This window comes from Suncus etruscus, chromosome 14 (genome assembly GCF_024139225.1).
Source record: "Suncus etruscus isolate mSunEtr1 chromosome 14, mSunEtr1.pri.cur, whole genome shotgun sequence".
In the NCBI taxonomy this organism is placed as follows: domain Eukaryota; kingdom Metazoa; phylum Chordata; class Mammalia; order Eulipotyphla; family Soricidae; genus Suncus; species Suncus etruscus.
The window spans coordinates 64059611-64078911 of record NC_064861.1 but is presented as its reverse complement, the minus strand read 5'-3'; the positions used below and the strand labels follow the sequence as shown (position 1 = coordinate 64078911).

Below are 19301 nucleotides of genomic sequence, written 5' to 3'. Positions count from 1 at the left end.
AGCTCTTGCAAGGCAGACACCTTACCTCTAGTGCCACCTCTCCAGCCCCGCATTTTGGTATTTTTTAAAAATCTGCAAGCAAATTCTTGATCCAGTGTACTTTTATTCTGCCCCCTAAGATTATTGTTTTAAGAGAGACCACTTCTGAAAATACTTGCACCCAATGGTGTTCAGAGACTACTGTGGCTGGTGGTGCTGGGTAGGCATATGCTCTACCACTTGAAAAACCTCCTTTAGCCACACTTGGTGTATATTTGTCCTTTTTCGTTTGTTTGTTTTGGAGCTACACTTGGCAATGCTCAGGAAACCATATGTAATGCCAAGGACTGAATGGGGTCATCAGTCCACAAGGCAAGCACCCTAAGACTGTATATCAATCTGACCCCACACTGTTTTAAAAAGAACTATTTAATATTTAAAACTAAACCTAGGTCTCTGTGCTAACACTTAACAAATGTTTTCAAAAAAAAAAAAAAAAAAAAAACAAAAACAAAAAAACAAATGTTTTCATTGTGATTTTTATATTTAAGTGAAAAATGTCATCTGAATTGGTAAAATATTTATTAACCCAATCCATTCCTCTAATATCTGTCCCAGTTAGAGTATTATTTCTACAACTTTATGAGTATGACTTATATAATTAATTAAGGGGGAGTCACCCACAAAAAAGCAGCAGCTAGAAGCTTCTCTGGCGCTGTGATTGCTCTGTGACTGCAGTGGCTCTATGAGGGCTCTGTGACTGTAGTGGCACTTAGAGAACCGTAAGTGTCTGGGATTCAACCCAGGTCTCCCACATGCAAAGAATGCACTCGATTCATTCAGCTATCTCTTCAGTCCCTATGTATCTAATTGTTAGTGATGGCACTACTTCTTGCTTCTAATATGATCATACTTACTGGCAATTAAAAATGAGCCCACTCTATATTAATTTCTTAATGTGAAAATATGTAAAAAAAACATAAAAATAAAAATTGTATCTTTTTGGGGGGGCACACCCAGTTGTTTAGGCTTACTTCTGGCTCTGTACTCAGGAAACACTTCTGGCAGGCTTGGAGACCATTTTGGATGTCAGAGACTGAATCTGGGTCAGCCGGCCATGAGCAAGACAAGAGCCTTACCTGCTGTACTAGTTCTCTGACCTCAGAAATTATGTTTTTATACACATATTTTGCTCTAGGAATGATTGAAATATGAGAATTTCCTAAGACTGGGAGATGGCTCATGCTTTGCTCAGCTTTGATCCCCAACACTATAAGGTTTCCCAAAGACTGAAAGGAGTGGCTCCCAACTAGTAACAGCTGTGGTCCTAAAACAGGAAGAAAAAAGGCTATTTTCTAAAGATTTAGGTAACTGAGAAAGTTATCAAGGAGTTTCTAAAATTATTGTGAGGATAATAAGTAAGGAAATATTTACAAATAAAGCATAATTTAACCTGGGTAGATCATGTGCAAGTACAAGGCAAGTGCCTTACCCACTATACTAACTCTCCAGCATCAGATTGTTTTTGTTTTGTTTTGGGGTCACACCCAGCTTCGCTCAGGGGTTACTCCTGGCAGGCACGGGGGACCATGTGGGATGCCAGGATTCAAACCACCATTCATCCTGTTCTGGATCGGCTGTGTGCAAGGCAAAATGCCCTATCTCCGTGCTATCTCTCTGGTCCCAGATTTTTTTTTGAAGGGGAGGCCTGGGGGCTCACCTGCTTGCCATATTTGGCCTGGTTGTTAAGGCAGGCCAACAGTTCAATGCTTAGGCCTGATAATTTACTGTTTAGATCTTCATCAGTAATGAGAAAAAGCCATTTGTTTATGAATGTGGCAAACCCTTTCAGTTATTCCTTTTGGGCTACACATGGCTGTGTTCAGAGCTTACTTCTGGCTCTGTGCTCAGGCACTGTTTCTGCTGGGGCGTGAGGGGTCATAGGTGAAGCTGAATATCTAACCTATGTCATAGCCTTACCTGCTATACTATCTCCCCAGCTTTAAAATGTTAATTTTTTTTTTTTTTTTTTTGGTTTTTGGTTTTTGGGTCACACCCGGCAATGCTCAGGGATTACTCCTGGCTGTCTGCTCAGAAATAGCTCCTGGCAGGCATGGGGGACCATATGGGACACTGGGATTCGAACCAACCACCTTTGATCCTGGATCGGCTGCTTGCAAGGCAAACGCCGCTGTGCTCTCTCCGGGCCCTAAAATGTTAACGTTTTAATAGTAACTTTAGCAAGACGTTTTTTGCTAAAAATGAGTAAACATAATGCCATATTCCAAAATAAAGACAGAGTAGACAGAGTCTAGAATTAAATAAGAAGATAATGTGATGGTTTCTTTTTTTTTTTTTTGAGTGCTAGGTTGAATCCAAGATCAACATGAGAACATTGACTCGTATCCCTGACCCATACTTGGAATTCTTGAAATGAAGATAAAGTTCAATATCCACCTCTATGAAAGCATTTCAATTTTATTTATTTAGATCTTTTGGGATGTGTTGCTGTGGAGTGCCTCTCTAGATGGCTAGGCTCATTTAGTATTGCCTGAGGGGCCAAAAAATACCAGTGACTGAACCAGTTCCTTGTATTTGGTAGGTATTCACTCCTGCTCTTTGAGCTATCTCTTGACAGTAGGATTTCCTGGTTTTAAAAAAGGAAGTATTAATTTAAAAAAATCAATCGAACCAAAGAATAAAAACTATTAGCACACAAATAGATTTAAAACAATAATTGTTTCCTGTGAACTAGACCTCAGTAAACTTAATTTAAGAAAAATACCTGTCATATTTTTTCAAAACCCCAAATTTGGCATACATTTTAGTTCTTCTAAATATCAACTAAAATACCAGAAAGAATACTTTCAAGATTTCTATTTCTTCAACTCCATATTTTGCAAAAAACAATACCTTCAATTCATTAAGATAACTTTCTGTGTTAGGAAAATATTCTGTCTTAGTCACTGAGAGCTTATAATATTATGCAGAAAGTATATCTCTAAAACCTTGATTCATTCACATATGAGTTGAATTTCAAACTCATAGCTACCTTTCCAATAAGACAAAAATAGAAATCTTTTTTTTGAAAATGGGGAGGAGTACAAATTTCAGATGGGTGAGTTTCACTACATCCCACTGATTTTGATATTGGGCTCAATGGAGAGGGAAGTTTTGCAAAAGTATGTCCTCCCGCCACCCTACCCCCAGAACTTACCAATAAAAAGTTGCTACTGATGAGAATATGTGAAATTGTGAGTAGTATTAGAGGCAGAAAAAGGTTTGAAAGACACTCTTTTATCCAATATTCTGGATTATGGATTAGCAGCATCATGCTTACTCACTTTCTCAGTAGTATGTAAAAGGGAAAAAAATCTAGATTGGTGAATCTAAGAAAATACATTTTTAACAATTAAATAATAAAGAATGTACATGAATACCTATATGCCAGTTTCTAAATTTTAAATTGACTTAGAATTTGTGAAACACAAACCTTTATTGCAGAACTAGAAGTCTGTTTCAGGCCCTCATACCTGATAGCAGCCAATCCTGCTCTCCTTCAAAACTCTGTTAGGAGTCATCATTTTTAACCATTTCATATTTAAACAGCAAATGCTATCAATATTTTTTTAATTCTCTCAATGTCTAAATTAAATTTTTCCCCCTAGACATCCAGTCTTTTGTTTTCTTGGGGGGGGGGTGTCATTTATTTATATTTTTATTTTTTGCTTGTTTTTGGGTCATACCCAGTGGTGTGCTCAAGGGTTACTCCTGGCTCTGTGCTCAGAACTCACTCCTGGTAGGCATAGGGAACTATATGGGATGCTGGAATTTGAACCACTGTCCGTCCTGGATGAGCTGAATGCAAGGCAAACGCCCTACCATTGTGCTATCTCTTCAGCCCCCATACCTTGCAGTATTCAGTGCTTACGCCTGGCTTGGCAGGCCTTGGGGGGTGATCTGGGATACCAGGGTTCATATTCAACCAGGAAACACCAAGTAATGAGTTATTTAACTTCAATAAGTTAAATTAAGATTAAGTTGACAATATGTCACAGAAGATAGTACTATCAAAAAAAAAAAGCAACTCTACTAACTGATCTCCCTACAATAATTATTCTATAACTTAAATCCTCTCATCCATATGAAATTTGACAAAGATAGTTCCTACAATATTTGAATTTTAGAATAAGGCTATTTTGTTCCTAAATACAATATTATTAAGTTTAAAATTACAAATAAATTGTAATTTTAGATCATAGAATTCTTTATATCAAAATACTTTTAGATTTAGGTTTTATTTATGCAATATAAATAATACTTTTTGGTTTTGAGTCACACCCGATGGCATTCAGGGGTTACTCCTGTCTCTGCGCTCAGAAACTGTCACTGGCAGGAACAGAACAGGGGACCATATGAGATTCTGGGATTTGAACCAACGTTGGTCCTGGGTTGGCTGCTTTCGAGGCAAATGCCCTACTGCTGTGCAATCTCTTTGGCACCTGATTTAGGTTTTAGATCATAAAAATATTCTGTTTAACTAGAAGAAAACTGTGAAGATTAGTGAAAGTTATCTATTCTCTTCATCATGTTTCACAATTTCAGTAACTTTTATATCTAGAAAGGTTCTATTACTTCAGGATACTCTTTTTGGTTAATTTTCTTATTTTCATAATTTTTCTTTTTTTTCTTTGTTTGTTTGTTTGTTTGTTTTTAGGCCACACCTGATATTCCTGGCTATGCACTCAGAAATGACTTCTGGCTTGGGGGACCATATGGGTCAGCCATTTACAAAGCAAACACCCTACTGCTGCGCTATTGCTCTGGTCCCATTTTAATCATTTTTCAACTCATATCAGCCAAGCTAATTTATCTAAAATCACTATCAGTGACTCAACTTTATAAAATTTCAATATTTATAACTCTTTAGCAACTGAATTTATTACTGTTTTAAAGAAAGTATTTGTTCTCCAAGCCTAGTTAACATTTTTCAGCTTGTAAAAGGAACTGGAGCTACTGTCAACAGATGGTACACAGCATAGAAGAAACAGACTTTTAGTTCTATTCAAATTCAGCAAATCTTTAAAAACCAATCTCAAAATGTATTAAAGACATCAATTAATTTCTACTTGTGGATTTAAAGTGAATTATTTTATTACAGTCTTTTTAACATTAACATTCATTATAAAATAACTTTAAAACTAGACTTAAAACTTTAAATTTCATTAAAAAAAATCTTCAGGGACATTTCGAAATCCAGAGGATACAAAGTGAAAACAGTCATCTTGCCAATTTAATTATTCAATTAAATCCACAGATTCTGTTAAAAAAATATTTGGCAACATATGAACAGGGAGCAGGGCCGGTTTACATTCTTTAACATATCTTAAGCTGTGCCAAGCTCAACCAGGAAGATTATGGGCAGCATGATACAGCACAGGGAAAAGACTGGTTAAGGGTACATAGGTCAATGCATATGGGACAAATATCTAAAGTATTCTAGGGTACCAAAAATTTAATTTAAATGGCAATCTTCTGCTTTACTTTTTATTTTTTAATAAAAAGAATTTCTTTATTACAATGCTCTAATAAACTTTATGTGCTCCATTAATAAGGCAAAAAAAAATCTTTGGAGCATATGTATATGTAATTTTCCTCTTTAAAATACCAACAAACTTAGCGAGCTAACTGGAGTTGGGAAATCTAATATAATTGAAAGCATTCTTATTAATTGATCAACTTAGTTATTAGCTTGCCAATCTTTCATCTAATTTAAAATAAAAAATTGAATTATAATTTATAAAACTATAAAGTGTATGATTTGAGAGTTCAGTAAAAATAAAATTTCCAACAGTATTTCCTACTTTTTATGAGTATAAAAAATTGTGTTGGTATTACAAATATTTCATTGAAATTTGTTACTGTTGACTAAATTTTTAAAAGTCATATATTTTGGTTTTGTTATTGGGCCATGCCCAGCAATGCTCAGGAGTTACTCATTGCTCTGCACTAGGAATCACTCTTGGTGCTTGGGGGACCTTTTGGAATACTGGGGATCAAATCCAGGTTGGCCACATGCAAAGCAAGAGCCCAACCCGCTCTACTATCTATCACACCAGCCCCCAAAGTCATATATTTTTAAATAAAGAGAAATGGTGACAGTAATATGCTACAAATTAAAAAAAAAAAAAGATAATTGAGTACCTGAAACCATTCTCAAATTATACAAAATATTTTCCAATTGAATTAATTTAAAAAAAATCACCAGACTCAAATTCAATTTTCTATCCATATCTTGGTATTTAAAACCTTTTTAAATGTGAGATGAAAAATGAACTTTAAACCATTCTCATCTTTGACTATATGGTCTCTTCTGAGAGAAGGTGTAAGAGAAGTACAAATATAAAATTTTAAGAAAAAATATGTATTTTAAAACTTCATAAAAATAAACTCTCAAATCATACTCTTTTTGAGCTGAAATTTGCCAGCACTGTTCATGTTGGCCATATATATTTTACTTTTCTTTAATAAAGAAATAAAATGCATACCAGCAGCAACTACAGCTGGAGGAGGCGAGCCTGCCTCACCACCACTTGTCTGACTCATTGATGCTACAGATGTTTCTCTAGATGGAGGTAACTGTAACTCCTTTGGGAGAAGATCATAGACAGATTCTGTAGGGAAGAGAAGAAAAACATTTGAGTATTAAAAGTCAGCAACCTTGGGGACAGAACACTAGTAAGTACAGCAGGTAGGGTGCATGCCTTGCATGTGGCCACCAACCCACATTTGAGCTCCAGCATCCTATAAGGTCCCTCGAGCCTGCTAGAAGTGATTCCTGCACACAGAGCTAGGAGTAATCCCTGAGTACGGCCCCAAAACAAAACAAAACAAAAATAAAGTCAACAACTTGGTAGATGAGCAAGAAAATTAAGAGTGTCTCTTTTTTTCGGGCCCGGAGAGATAGCACAGCAGCGTTTGCCTTGCAAGCAGCCGATCCAGGACCTAAGGTGGTTGGTTCGAATCCCGGTGTCCCATATGGTCCCCCGTGCCTGCCAGGAGCTGTTTCTGAGCAGACAGCCAGGAGTGACCCCTGAGCATTGCCGGGTGTGGCCCAAAAGCCAAAAAAAAAAAAAAAAGAGTGTCTTTTTACTTATAAGGAAAACCATTACTCACCTAACTAAAAAATAATCATCCATATTATTACTGCTGTAAAAAATCATAAAGTAAGGGTTTGGAGAGAGTACAGTGGGAATGGAGTTTGCCTTGCAGGTGGCTCAATCTCTAGCACTCCATATGGATCTGTACTAGGAATTATACCAGAACACAGAACCAGGAATATCCTCTAAGCACTGCCAAGTGTAGCCCAAACCAAACACCAAAAAAAATTAAGTATATTATTTCAAGCATAATCTAGGTAAAAAACAAACTTGTTGGCAGGTTGGGCCATACTTGGTAGTGCTCAAAGATTATTCTTGACTCTGGTCACCATATGGGGTGCCGGGAATCAAACACAGGTATACCAAGTAAAGTATCCTATTCACTGTACTATCCAGCCCTGAAAGAATAAATTTTTAATTCATTCTGCCCTCTTTCTTTCTTGGATTTATCCCTTATGTTCAAGATGAAAGCCCGCAGGAAAAGTTAAGTTTTTTTAAATGGATAAAATGTGACAATAATAGGAGAAATGTCAAATATCCCAAGATGATTATCATCTAACTGTGTCAGGGGTTATTTTGCTGCTGTTTTGTTTAGAGACCAAACCTGATGGTGCTCAGGGCTTACTCCTGGTTCTGTACTCAGGAAACACTTTTGGCAGTATTCAGACCATATATGATGCCAAGGATTGAACTATAGTGTCAGTGTGTGCAAGGCAAGCACCTCAACTCCTTTACTATTCTCTCTAGCCAACACCCATCCATTCACCAGTATTCACTTCCTACAACCAATTTCCCCAGTTTCCTTCTGCCTCTACAGTAAACTCCCCCTCCCACTGTGGTTTGCAATATTGTTACTGAAGGAGTATCATATATATCACTTTATGTCTTTTTACCATCTAATTCATATCCAGAGTGACCATTTTCACCTATCAGCCATAGTGGCCCATTATCTGCCCTAAATGCACTGCCCCTCCTCCTCTTTGTGGAAAATGTCCTACCATGGACTGATTAATCCTCCTGGCCCTCATCTCTATTGTTATTGTTCTCATCTCGTTATATAGCCCACAAATGAGTGTGATCACTCTATGTTTACCTCTCTCCCTCAGACTAATTTTATTTAGCATAATACTTTCCATATCTATCCATGTATAAGCAAATTTTATGACTTCATTTTTCCTAATAGCTGTATAGTACTTCATTGTATAGCTGTACTGCAATTTCTTTATCCACTCATCTCTTCCCAGATGGCTTGAATCCAGGTTCTGGCTATTGTGAATAGTGCTGCAATAAATTTAGGAGTGCAGATGCCTTTCCTGCATTGTTTTTGGGTCACTAAGGTCTATTCCCAGGAGTAAAGATTGCCTACCACACATCATAAAGAATAAGAATAACCAGTACAGGCGCAGATGTGGGAAGAAGAAACTCTTATTGACTGCTGCTGGGAATGCAGACTGGTTCAGCCTTCTGGGAAAACAATATGGACACTCCTCAAAAAACTAGAAAATGTAATTTGCTTTTTAAGGAAAAATGCTGCAGGTTTTCATGTTGAAAACAAAATTCAGTAAAATAACTGATGAAAATCTTTTTTTATTTTTCCAGTTCTTGGGCCACATCTGGTGGTGCTTGGGGACTGCGCCTAGCTCTGCACTCAGGAATTACTCCTAGTGGGCTCAAGGGACTATATGGGATGCCAGGGTTTGAACCCATGTCAGCTGAATGCAAGACAAGTACCTTATCCATTATACTATTGTTCTACCCCCAGTTATAATTTCTTATTGGTGAAATAGCACAGGGAAATCAGGGAGAAAAGAGAAAAGAAATGAATACTTTCAGATATTAAACAAATTCCTGTCAATGTTGTGAGAATATATATAATGTAAAAACAGGATGACTGCTATATATATATATATATATTTTTTTTTTTTGTGGTGGTTTTTGGGTCACACCTGGCAGTACTCAGGGGTTATTCCTGGCTCCAGGCTCAGAAATTGCTCCTGGCAGGCACGGGGGACCATATGGGACGCCGGCATTTGAACCGATGACCTCCTGCATGAAAGGCAAACACCTTACCTGCATGCTATCTCTCCGGCCCCGACTGCAGTATTTTCTTAGTCATTTAGTAAAATTAAATTGACTTATTGACATTACTATTTCTGAGTCAATTTGAACCTTTATCCTTAAATAATAATTACTAAGGAATGAGGATTTCACTACAACACATGAAGTTCAAAATACACAGAAATCCTATCTTGAGGGTGCAAGATAGTAAAAGTGAAAAGAAAAAATTATAACTTAATATTGAAGCTAAAAAATACTGCAGCTACTATTTTCCTTCTTAGTGGAAGAGTCTTCTAAATGCTGATTGTTCAATCCTGTTTCTCTACTGCTTTATTCTGGAAACTGCTTAGTTTTAAAAAAAAAAGATGAAAAGAACTTCAAAACAGCATATTCATTCCCTCCCCACCTCCCTAAGAGTCCACAAAGAAAATGAAGGAAGCAGTTGAGAAGACATACTTTTCCTGTTTGTCCCTCACGGCAAACGATATTTATAATCCAATTACACCAAACATTATTGAGTATGGGGGTGGAAGAAGGTAGAGGGCTACCATGCAAAGTTCTTCATATACATTTTCCTTACTTAATTGCAAAACAATCCTGTGAGGGAGGTTTTACCAATAAAACAATTAGATTTGTATGAAAAAAGAAAAATAAATGTGATGAAGCAAAGGAAGGGAATGATAGAAGTTTAAGACAAGTTTCCTTTTGATCGAAAGAAAAGGAGATGAGACAGGGTAGCATTCCTTTTACTAAAATATATAATCACTCGGGGCCAGAGAGATAGCACAGTGGCGTTTGCCTTGCAAGTAGCCGATCTAGGACCAAAGGTGGTTGGTTCGAATCCTGGCGTCCCGTACCTGCCAGGAGCTATTTCTGAGCAGACAGCCAGGAGTAACCCCTGAGCACCGCCGGGTGTGGCCCCAAAACCAAAAACAAACAAACAAACAAACAAAATATATATATATATATAAAATCACATTAAGTTATATAAACAATAAAGACTATACATGGATGGATGGTGCATAGTCTCACAGAATTGTTTTAAGGAATAAATAATCTGGGGTTTTTGTTGCTGTTATTGTTATTTTAATTACATTGGGTGGTGCTAACAGGTTACTTCTGGTGGGCTCAGGGGACTAAATGGGGTTCCAGGGATCAAACCTGGGTCAGCTGTGCAAGGCAAGTGCCCTACCTGTTGTACTAGTGCTCCATGCCCCCCAAAAAAATTGTTTTTAAAAAAATTCTAGGGGATCAGGTATGTGTATTGCTTAAGGTAGACCCCATGTTCTGCATATACTAGGATCCAAGTTTGATATCCAGTAACAAATAGTCCCTTTGATCCATTTCTTCACTCCTCCTAGTGATACAAGATGTAGCCCTGTTGGCTACTCAGTACCAATGGACTCAATAACTCTTAATTATTATATATTAGGGTTGGAGAGATAGTTCAGGGGTTTTGGCACCTCCGCCCTGTATGTGACTTAACATGATTTGGTCCTCAGAAAACAAATATGATCTCCTGAACACCAGCAGAAATGACCTGAGCAAAGAGCTCTAGCAGTGCTCAGGGTAGTAGTCCAGTATACTCACAGGTGTAGCTAAACTACCTTGTATTTATTACGTTATTCAAAGTTTTGGGTGGGGGCGACACCTAGTGGTGCATAGGACTTACTCCTGGCTCTGCTCTCACAGAACACTCCCTGTCACCAGTGTCTGGAGGACCATAAGCAATGCTGGGGAGAGACGTGGATCACCCACATTTAAAGCAAGAGCCACTGTACTTATTCTGGACTATCCTTTTTGGAATTTTTATCCCCACCCATCCTTGTCGAGCTAATAACATTTAATATCTGCTTTAAGGCCAGAAATGAAAAAAAAAAACAAAAAACAAAACACAATTGTCTCTCTGAGCCAAACTACTTTACAATTTTTTTTCTGAAAACTACTTATTTATTTTAGGCAACAAAATTAAGTTATATACAACTAGTAATAAAAAATTATGCTAGAGAAACAATATAAAAAAGCTCTATAAATTAGATTTTGTTCAACTGCCAAGAAGCTAACTGGAAATATTTGTGGTAAAGTGATACTTTTAACCTTTTATTTATTTTTTAAGTTTTTGAGCCACACCCAGTGGTGCTCAAGAGTTACTCCTGGTTCTGAGCTCAGAAATTTTCTTAGCAGGCATGGGGGACCATATGAAATGCTGGGGCTCAAACCCTGGGTCAGCCATGTGCAAGGCAAACACCCTACCTGCTGTACTATCACTCCAGTCCCTGGCCTAGATTCTTAAGAAAAAATGTATTAGAGGATGGAGTGGTATTATAAAGGGTAAAGGCATTAGCTTTTGCATGTGGCCAATAACTGTTCGATCTCCAATATCTCATATGGTCCCCTAAACACCTCCAGGAATAACAGCTAAGCAAAGAGCAAGGAGGAATCCTTGAGTACTACCACAGGTGGCCCATAAAAAAGTGAATTAATATCTAGTACAGTTACTATTCAATAATAAATGTTTCTAGTATTAAATACTAAAATACAGAAATAAAAATCTTTAAGTGTACCTTAAAAATAAAATGGAATAAAATGGTCAGTGAGACTACAGTGAATGGATAGGACATATGTTTTGCATAAAGCTAATCCAGGTTTGATCCCTGGCACCCCATAAGGTCCCCTAAACCCTGACAGGAGTGGTCCCTGAGCACAGATCCAGGAGTAAGCTCTGAGCACCACCAGGTGTGGTCACGGAATAATAACAACAAAAAGGCCCTAAATCTAATGTCCCCTTACCCACAAGCTGCCAAGAGTGATCCCTGAGTACAGAGCCAGGAGTAAGCCTTGAATACAGCCAAGCATGCCCCCCCACCAAAGCCCAGAATAATCAAATAAAGTTTCTAAATACAAAGTTAAAAGATTTTCAGAATGTCTTAGAATGTGATTTAGGAATGAACTGCCTTACTTCTGCATCCCTCTATTAATTCTATTAATAAGGTAGTCCATACCAAGGATATGGTTATGTCAAACATTCTAAACAAAGTGTCAGTTCCACAATGCCAACATAGTTCTGCATTTGAAGAGACAGCATTTATTCTGTGAAAAACTCTTCAGGCTTGACAGTCATCATACTTGGCTTCTCCAATGGAAAAATATACTGGCTGCAGATCTACTGGATATTTGGTTTCTAAAAAATTATGAAGTCCAAGAATATTCTCTAAGTCAATTTATTAATTTGCTGTCATATTTACTTGACTGTATCATTTATTCCTGACTGTAGTGAAGAAATTGGGGGCATATTGTTAGGGGGTAGGCTATATCCAGCAATACTCAGGAAACCATGTGGTGCTGGGATAAAATCCAGAACTCCATGAAAGCTCGTCTCCTGATTGTATCTTATTAAAATTTTCTTTAAATGGTGTTTTACGGTAATCTAAAATAAGATAAAGCAGAATAAAACTTACGTTCTATAATTAAATATAGCATTTTTCCTAGAAGGTAGTACTTTCACTTTCCTCTCTGGTCCCACAACTCCTTTCATTTTTAGCTGATGCTATTTCCTAAGAAAGTTTAAAGCTGTCTCAGAAGAAACATAGCTTTAAGAACTGGGTCCAACAAAAATAAGGAAGACCCAGGCTGAGTGTCAGAAGTCTGGAGAGTATATATGAGAGAGGAAAAGCCTTACCCAGGCGTTTCAATATACAGTTTCTTATACAGCTTGAAGAAAACATTAATGGGGAAGACGAAAAAGTATAGAACCAAAAGAGGGTAAAGAACTATGGTGGGCTGATCCAGTGTCCAAGAATAAATGAGTGGATGAAGAAACAATGGTACATATCCACAATGGAACCCCCAAGGAGAAAAATAAAAGTCCTGAAATTTGCTGCTACATGGAAGGTTCCAGAGTGTAGTGCTGAGTATAGCCAGAGGGAAAGACAACAACATAGAATAATCTCTCTCATGTGTGGAATATAGAGGTCAGGGTGATAGTACAAGTGTGGCTGATCTGGTTCAACCCACATCATCCCATATGGTTCCCCAAGTACCACTAGGAATGATTCCTGATTCCAGAAGTAACCCCTGAACATTGCTAGGTATGGGCCCCAAGTCAAAATAAGCATTAAAAAATGTGGATATAAAGAAACATCATGGTGGAATAACGAATACCCAAAGACAAAGCAAATAATGAACTGGTAAATAAAGAACTGGTAGTCAGTAGGAAAACCCTGTGAGCAACAGTACAGTAAACTACAGTGCAAAAAAATGTATTTAATGGGCACCTCTATTAAAAGCAGACTAATAGGCGGGAGACAAATGGTGGGAGGAAGTGAACACTGGTGAAGGGATTGTTGTTGAAATATTGTATAGCTGAAACCCAATTATAAAAATTTTGTAACTTCAGGGCTGGTGAGATGGCGCTAGAGGTAAGGTGTCTGCCTTGCAAGCGCTAGCCAAGGATCAGGACCGCGGTTTGATCCCCCGGTGTCCCATATGGTCCCCCAAGCCAGGGGCAATTTCTGAGCGCTTAGCCAGGAGTAACCCCTGAGCATCAAACGGGGTGTGGCCCGAATAAAACAACAACAACAAAAAAATTGTAACTTCACAGTGACCACATTAAAAATAAGGAGGGGGGCAGAGCGACAGCACAGCAGTGGGGCATTTGCCTTGTATGAAGACGACCTGGGACAGACCAGGGTTCAATCCCTGGCATCCCATAGGGTCTCCCAAGCCTGCCAGGAGCAATTTCTGAGCATGGAGCCAGGAGTGCCTTGAGTGCTACCAGGTGTGGTCCAAAAACAAACAAACAAAAAAGGAATATATGGGGGTTTGAGAACAAGAAAGAGGCAGAACATAAGGAGAGTAAAAAGATGAATCAAGCAGAGAATGAGATCAAGAAGGTAAGATGAAGAGATCATAGAAGAACTGGAGAGATGGTAGAGGGGTTAAGGTCCTTGGCTTGAATGAGGCTGACACTAGTTGAATTCCTGACTCCTCATGGTCCCCTGAGCACTACTGGGAATTGTTCCTGAGCAGAATCAGAAGTAATGTCCAGGGGTAGGAGCAATAGTACAGTGGGTCGGGTGCTTGCCTTGTACACGGCTGATCAGGTTCAATCCTGGCATCCTATATAGTCCTCTGAGCCCACCAAGTGTAATTCCTGAGCACAAAGCCTGCAGTAATCCATAAACATAGCTGTATGTGGCCCAAAAATAAACAATAAAGAAGTAGTGTTCAAGAATTATAAGGTCTGGCTTTTAATTCCAACTATAACCTTTTCCCTGTGATGGGGAGAGGAAGGTGGGGAGGGGGGGAGGGAGAGAGGGAGAGAGGGAGAGAGGGGAGGGAGAGAGAGAGAAAGAGAGACAGAGAGAGAGACAGAGAGAGAAACAGAGAGAGAGACAGAGACAGAGAGAGAGAGAGAGAGAGAGAGAGAGAGAGAGAGAGAGAGAGAGAGAGAGAGAGAGAGAACGAACATACATTCAAAGCAGGCAAGGTTAGATCCTAAGCACCATATAGCCTTCCAAGAACCCAAGCAACAGAGGATGTCTACACAGAAAAGCTGTTTGGGTTAAGAAAGAAGAGTAGGGCCCAGAGAGATAGCACAGAGGCGTTTGCCTTGCAAGCAGCCGATCCAGGACCAAAGGTGGTTGGTTCGAATCCCGGTGTCCCATATGGTCCCCCGTGCCTGCCAGGAGCTATTTCTGAGCAGACAGCCAGGAGTAACCCCTGAGCACCGCCAGGTGTGACCCCCCCCAAAAAAAAAAAAAAAAAAAAAAGAAGAGTACAAGAAGATTAACAGGGGGTTGAAGAGGAAAAAGAATACTAAGAAGCTCATAGGAATTCTAGCTAGAAAGTATTACTTCCTAAAATAGAAGAATAAATCTGAAAAAAATTTTACTTTGAGAAAAGTTGAGATACTTATAGTTGAGGTACTTATATACTTTATTTACTTTGAAGGGGCACACCGTATGGTGCGCAAGGATTTCTCTGAGAGTTATAGGGATTCAGCCCAGGTCACTAGATCTAAGGCAAAAACTTATCCACTGCACTACGTCTCTGGTCCTATTTATTTACTATTTTGGTTCGGGCCAATCCTAGCAGCATCCTGGGCTACGAGTGATGTTTGGGAGGGCAGATGGTGTTGGGGATGGAATAAAGGGATCCCATATGCAAAGTATGTGCTCTAGCCCTCTGAACTATATTCCCAGTCATTATCTGCTTTATTTTTCTTTTTTTAAACACTCTGTCCTCAAACTAGCATAGAAAATTATTAATCCAGTTAGTTAATGCTCGATTGAGAAAAACAGGCATAATAAAAATTAAATTTGCCTATGCATTTTTTTTCTTGCAATGCAATTACCTTTATATCTATTTCCTTTCTCTCCAATAAGCTGAAGGGCAGAAATAATGGCATACATTCTTGGGAGAAAATTTAGCACTACCTTACATATAAAAAGGCATACAAGTTTGCTGAGTTTAATCAAGATACTTGATAAAGTTACTGGGTAATAATTCTTTTTCTTTTTTTTGTTTTTGTTTTTGGGCCACACCTGGTGGTGCTCAGGGGTTACTCCTGGATATCTGTTCAGAAATAGCTCTTGGCAGTCACGGGGGACCATTTGTGACACCGGGATTCGAACCAACCACCTTAGGTCCTGGGTTGGCTGTTTGCATGGCAATCGCCGCTGAGCTATCTCTCCGGCCCCTCTGGGTAATAATTCTAAGTTGTGAAATAAGTATTAGGAAAATTTGTAATTTTTCTATTATTTCAGAAACACTGATAATTTAAAAAGCAATAAATAGCATCAGTGATAAAAGTCAATAATATTGCATGTTATCAAATGAGTAATAATTCAATAATTTTCATTCATTATTCATGCAACCTCATTCACTTAAATACTTCTGATTACTTTATGGTCCTAAATCCTGAGGGTACACTAATGACAAAACTAAAAAATCTGTTATGGACTTCCATTCTGAGTGGAAATTATTCTGTGATAGCTCACTACTTTCTAAATGAAGAGAACTAAGGAAGCTCCCATATTCTTTAATTTTCTACCATAACTAAACTGACATTTTTCTCTGGAACATAGCATTAGAAAAATGTAAACATACATATTTTTGAGGGAGAGGAATTGGGGCCACACCTGGCTGTGCTCAAGAATAACTCCTGGTTCTATAATCAGGAATTATTCCTGGCAGTGATTGGGCTACCACATGGGAATGAACTTGAATTGGCCTGTAAAAGGCAAGAACCCTACCTGCTTTAGCCCCAGACATTTATTTTTAAACTATAAAGTATACACGGGGCTGAAGCGATAGCACAGTGTTAAGGATGTTTGCCTTGTACGCAGCTGACCCAGGACGAACCCTGGTTTGATCCCCCCTCCCCCCCCCCCCCCCCCCCCCCCCCCCCCCCCCCCCCCCGTGTCCCATATAGTTCCCCCAAGCAAGGAGCAACTTCTGAGCACATAGCCAGGAATAAGCCCTAAGCGTCACTGGGTGTGGCCCAAAAAAACCAAAAACAAACAAAAACAAAAACAAAAAACCTATAAAGAATACAGTATAAAGTATACTATGACTTATAGTTTAAATATTTATAAAATTAATATTGAATAGAATCTGTGCCATTGCCTAACAATCAGATTATATAATCATATATTTAAAAATCATTAATTTTAAACTAAAATAATGAAATCTGAGGCAATGAAATAGTTGAATCCGGCATGGTTTGATTTCAGAACCGAGACTATTGTGTGGTGCTTGTCTTTATTGCTGTAGCTCACTGGATATTTAATTTGGTATTTCTTTCAGTATTGATGTGGTGTTTCAATTACCTTTTCATGTCCTCGCTCAAACTGAGGTTGAAAGCCTCTTACAGTGGTCCTCAAACTATGGCCCGCGGGCCACATATTGTATTTGTATCTGTTTTGTTTCTTCATTGCAAAATAAGATATATGCAGTGTGCATAAGAATTCGTTCATAAGTTTTGTTTTTACTATAGTCAGACCCTCCAATGGTCTGAGGGACAGTGAACTGGCCCCCTGTTTAAAAAGTTTGAGGACCCCTGCAAGGACTCTGCCCATTTTCAGCTTAATTGATTTTTTTTTCTTATTTTTTACTTCATTCTATTGCTTTTCTTTTTTTTTTTGTTTTTTTTTTTTTGTTTTTTTTTGTTTTTGGTTTTTGGGCCACACCGGTGGTGCTCAGGGGTTACTCCTGGCTGTCTGCTCAGAAATAGCTCCTGACAGGCACAGAGGACCATATGGGACACCGGGATTCGAACCAAGCACCTTTGGTCCTGGATCGGCTGCTTGCAAGGCAAACGCCGCTGTGCTATCTTTCCGGGCCCATTCTATTGCTTTTCTTTCCTTCAAACGAAACCACATAACTCGAATTATTGAGCTCCACCTCTCAAAAAGAGGGGGAAACAAGGGAGGGTACCAGGACCAAACAGATATATGATCACTAATAGTAAGCTAGACAAAGAGGGGACCACCTACTCTAGCAGCCCATATGGTTGCAGGAAGGGAATGGGGATGGGGGAGGACAAACTTGGTGATGGGTATTTCCCTGATTCAATGTTAATATGTACCTAAAATACTACTGTGAAAAATATGTAAGCCAATATGATCAAAATAAAAAAATGTGTTTTTTTTTTTTGTGGTTTTTGGGTCACACCCGGCAGTGCTCAGAGATTATTCCTGGCTCCAGGCTCAGAAATTGTTCCTGGCAGGCACGGGGGACCATATGGGACGCCGGGATTCGAACCGATGACCTCCTGCATGAAAGGCAAACGCCTTACCTCCATGCTATCTCTCCGGCCCCTTTTGTTTTTTTTGTTTTTTTTTTTTTTTCAAAATAAAAATTAAAAAAAAAAAGAAATAGTTCAATTGGCTAGAATGCATTCTTTGTATACAAGAGACTCAGGCTTGATCCTGACATCACATTTGATCTTCTGAACACCACTATTTGTGGGCCCTCCACAAAACAAAACTAGTAAAACAAAATCTTTACATATCTATGTAATACCCTATCAAATAAAAATAAGATTCAAGCAGTGCTTCCAAGGTCTAAGGACCATTGCATGAGATTATTAGTCAACTGGCCTGGTGGTTCAGTGAAAGGATTCAGCGCTGCTTGGGTTTTGAATACCTAGGCTAACTCTGCAGTGCTGGGGGCCTCCAGGACAGTACTGGTAATGTTCAGTGGACTATGTGGTGCCAGGAAATAAATCAATATAAATTGCATGGAAGGTATGCATCTTAAACCTTGTGCTATATCTAGGCCCATAAGTGTTAACTGCATAGATGCATACCTTGAATTACAAGGTAACGCAGGAGTTTATTTCACCAAAAAACAAAAATAAAATCCCGGGGCTGGAGAGATAGCATGGAGGTAAGGCGTTTGCCTTGCATGCAAAAGGATGGTGGTTCGAATCCAGGCATCCCATATGGCCCTTCGAGTCTGCCAGAAGCGATTTCAGAGCGTAGAGCCAGGAGTAACCCCTGAGTGCTGCCTGGTGTGACCCCAAAACCAAAATATAAATAAATAAACAAATAAATAAATAAATAAATAAAAATCCCACACTACTTGAATGTTGGTTTGGGGCCACACCTAGGTGTGTTCATGGATTATTCCTGGCTCTGCACTCATAAAATGCCTTATCCTCTGTGCTATCACTCAGGCCCAACCACCCTAATTTTAATTCTAACAATTCATTTTCTGTGCAAAGATGCAGATCTTAAAGTGACCGGGATCTATTTTCAAACAGTTAACAGTTAGATAAAACATTCTGTAGGTACACAAATAATTTATTAAATCAGTACCAAGACAATGATATTATATGTAGGAAAAAAAAGAGACTAAGTATAAAGAGTTAGCGAGAAAGATAAATGGAATGAGTGTAGTTTTATGGGAATAGCCTTAAAAAATGAAGCAAACTTGTAAAGGAATTCAATGTAGGGATCAGAGAAATAGTACAGTGAGTAGGGTGCTTGCTGGTATACCCTGTTATCAATGTCAGCACCACCTATGGCTCCCTGAGTCCACCAGGAATGATTCTTGAGTGCAAAGCCAGGAGTAAACCCTGAGCACAGCTAGGTATGG

The 19301-nt window shown here is 38.7% G+C and overlaps 1 protein-coding gene across 1 annotated transcript in view; it reads right to left on the bottom strand.

Moving 5' to 3' along the window:
• The window catches only part of NFAT5 (nuclear factor of activated T cells 5), a 107590-nt gene that overhangs the window by 44206 nt on the left and 44083 nt on the right, over positions 1-19301 (bottom strand). The window contains exon 2 of the mRNA XM_049786327.1: positions 6528-6653. Coding sequence (XP_049642284.1) covers positions 6528-6653 — 126 coding nt within the window. The remainder of the gene's footprint in view (positions 1-6527; positions 6654-19301) is intronic.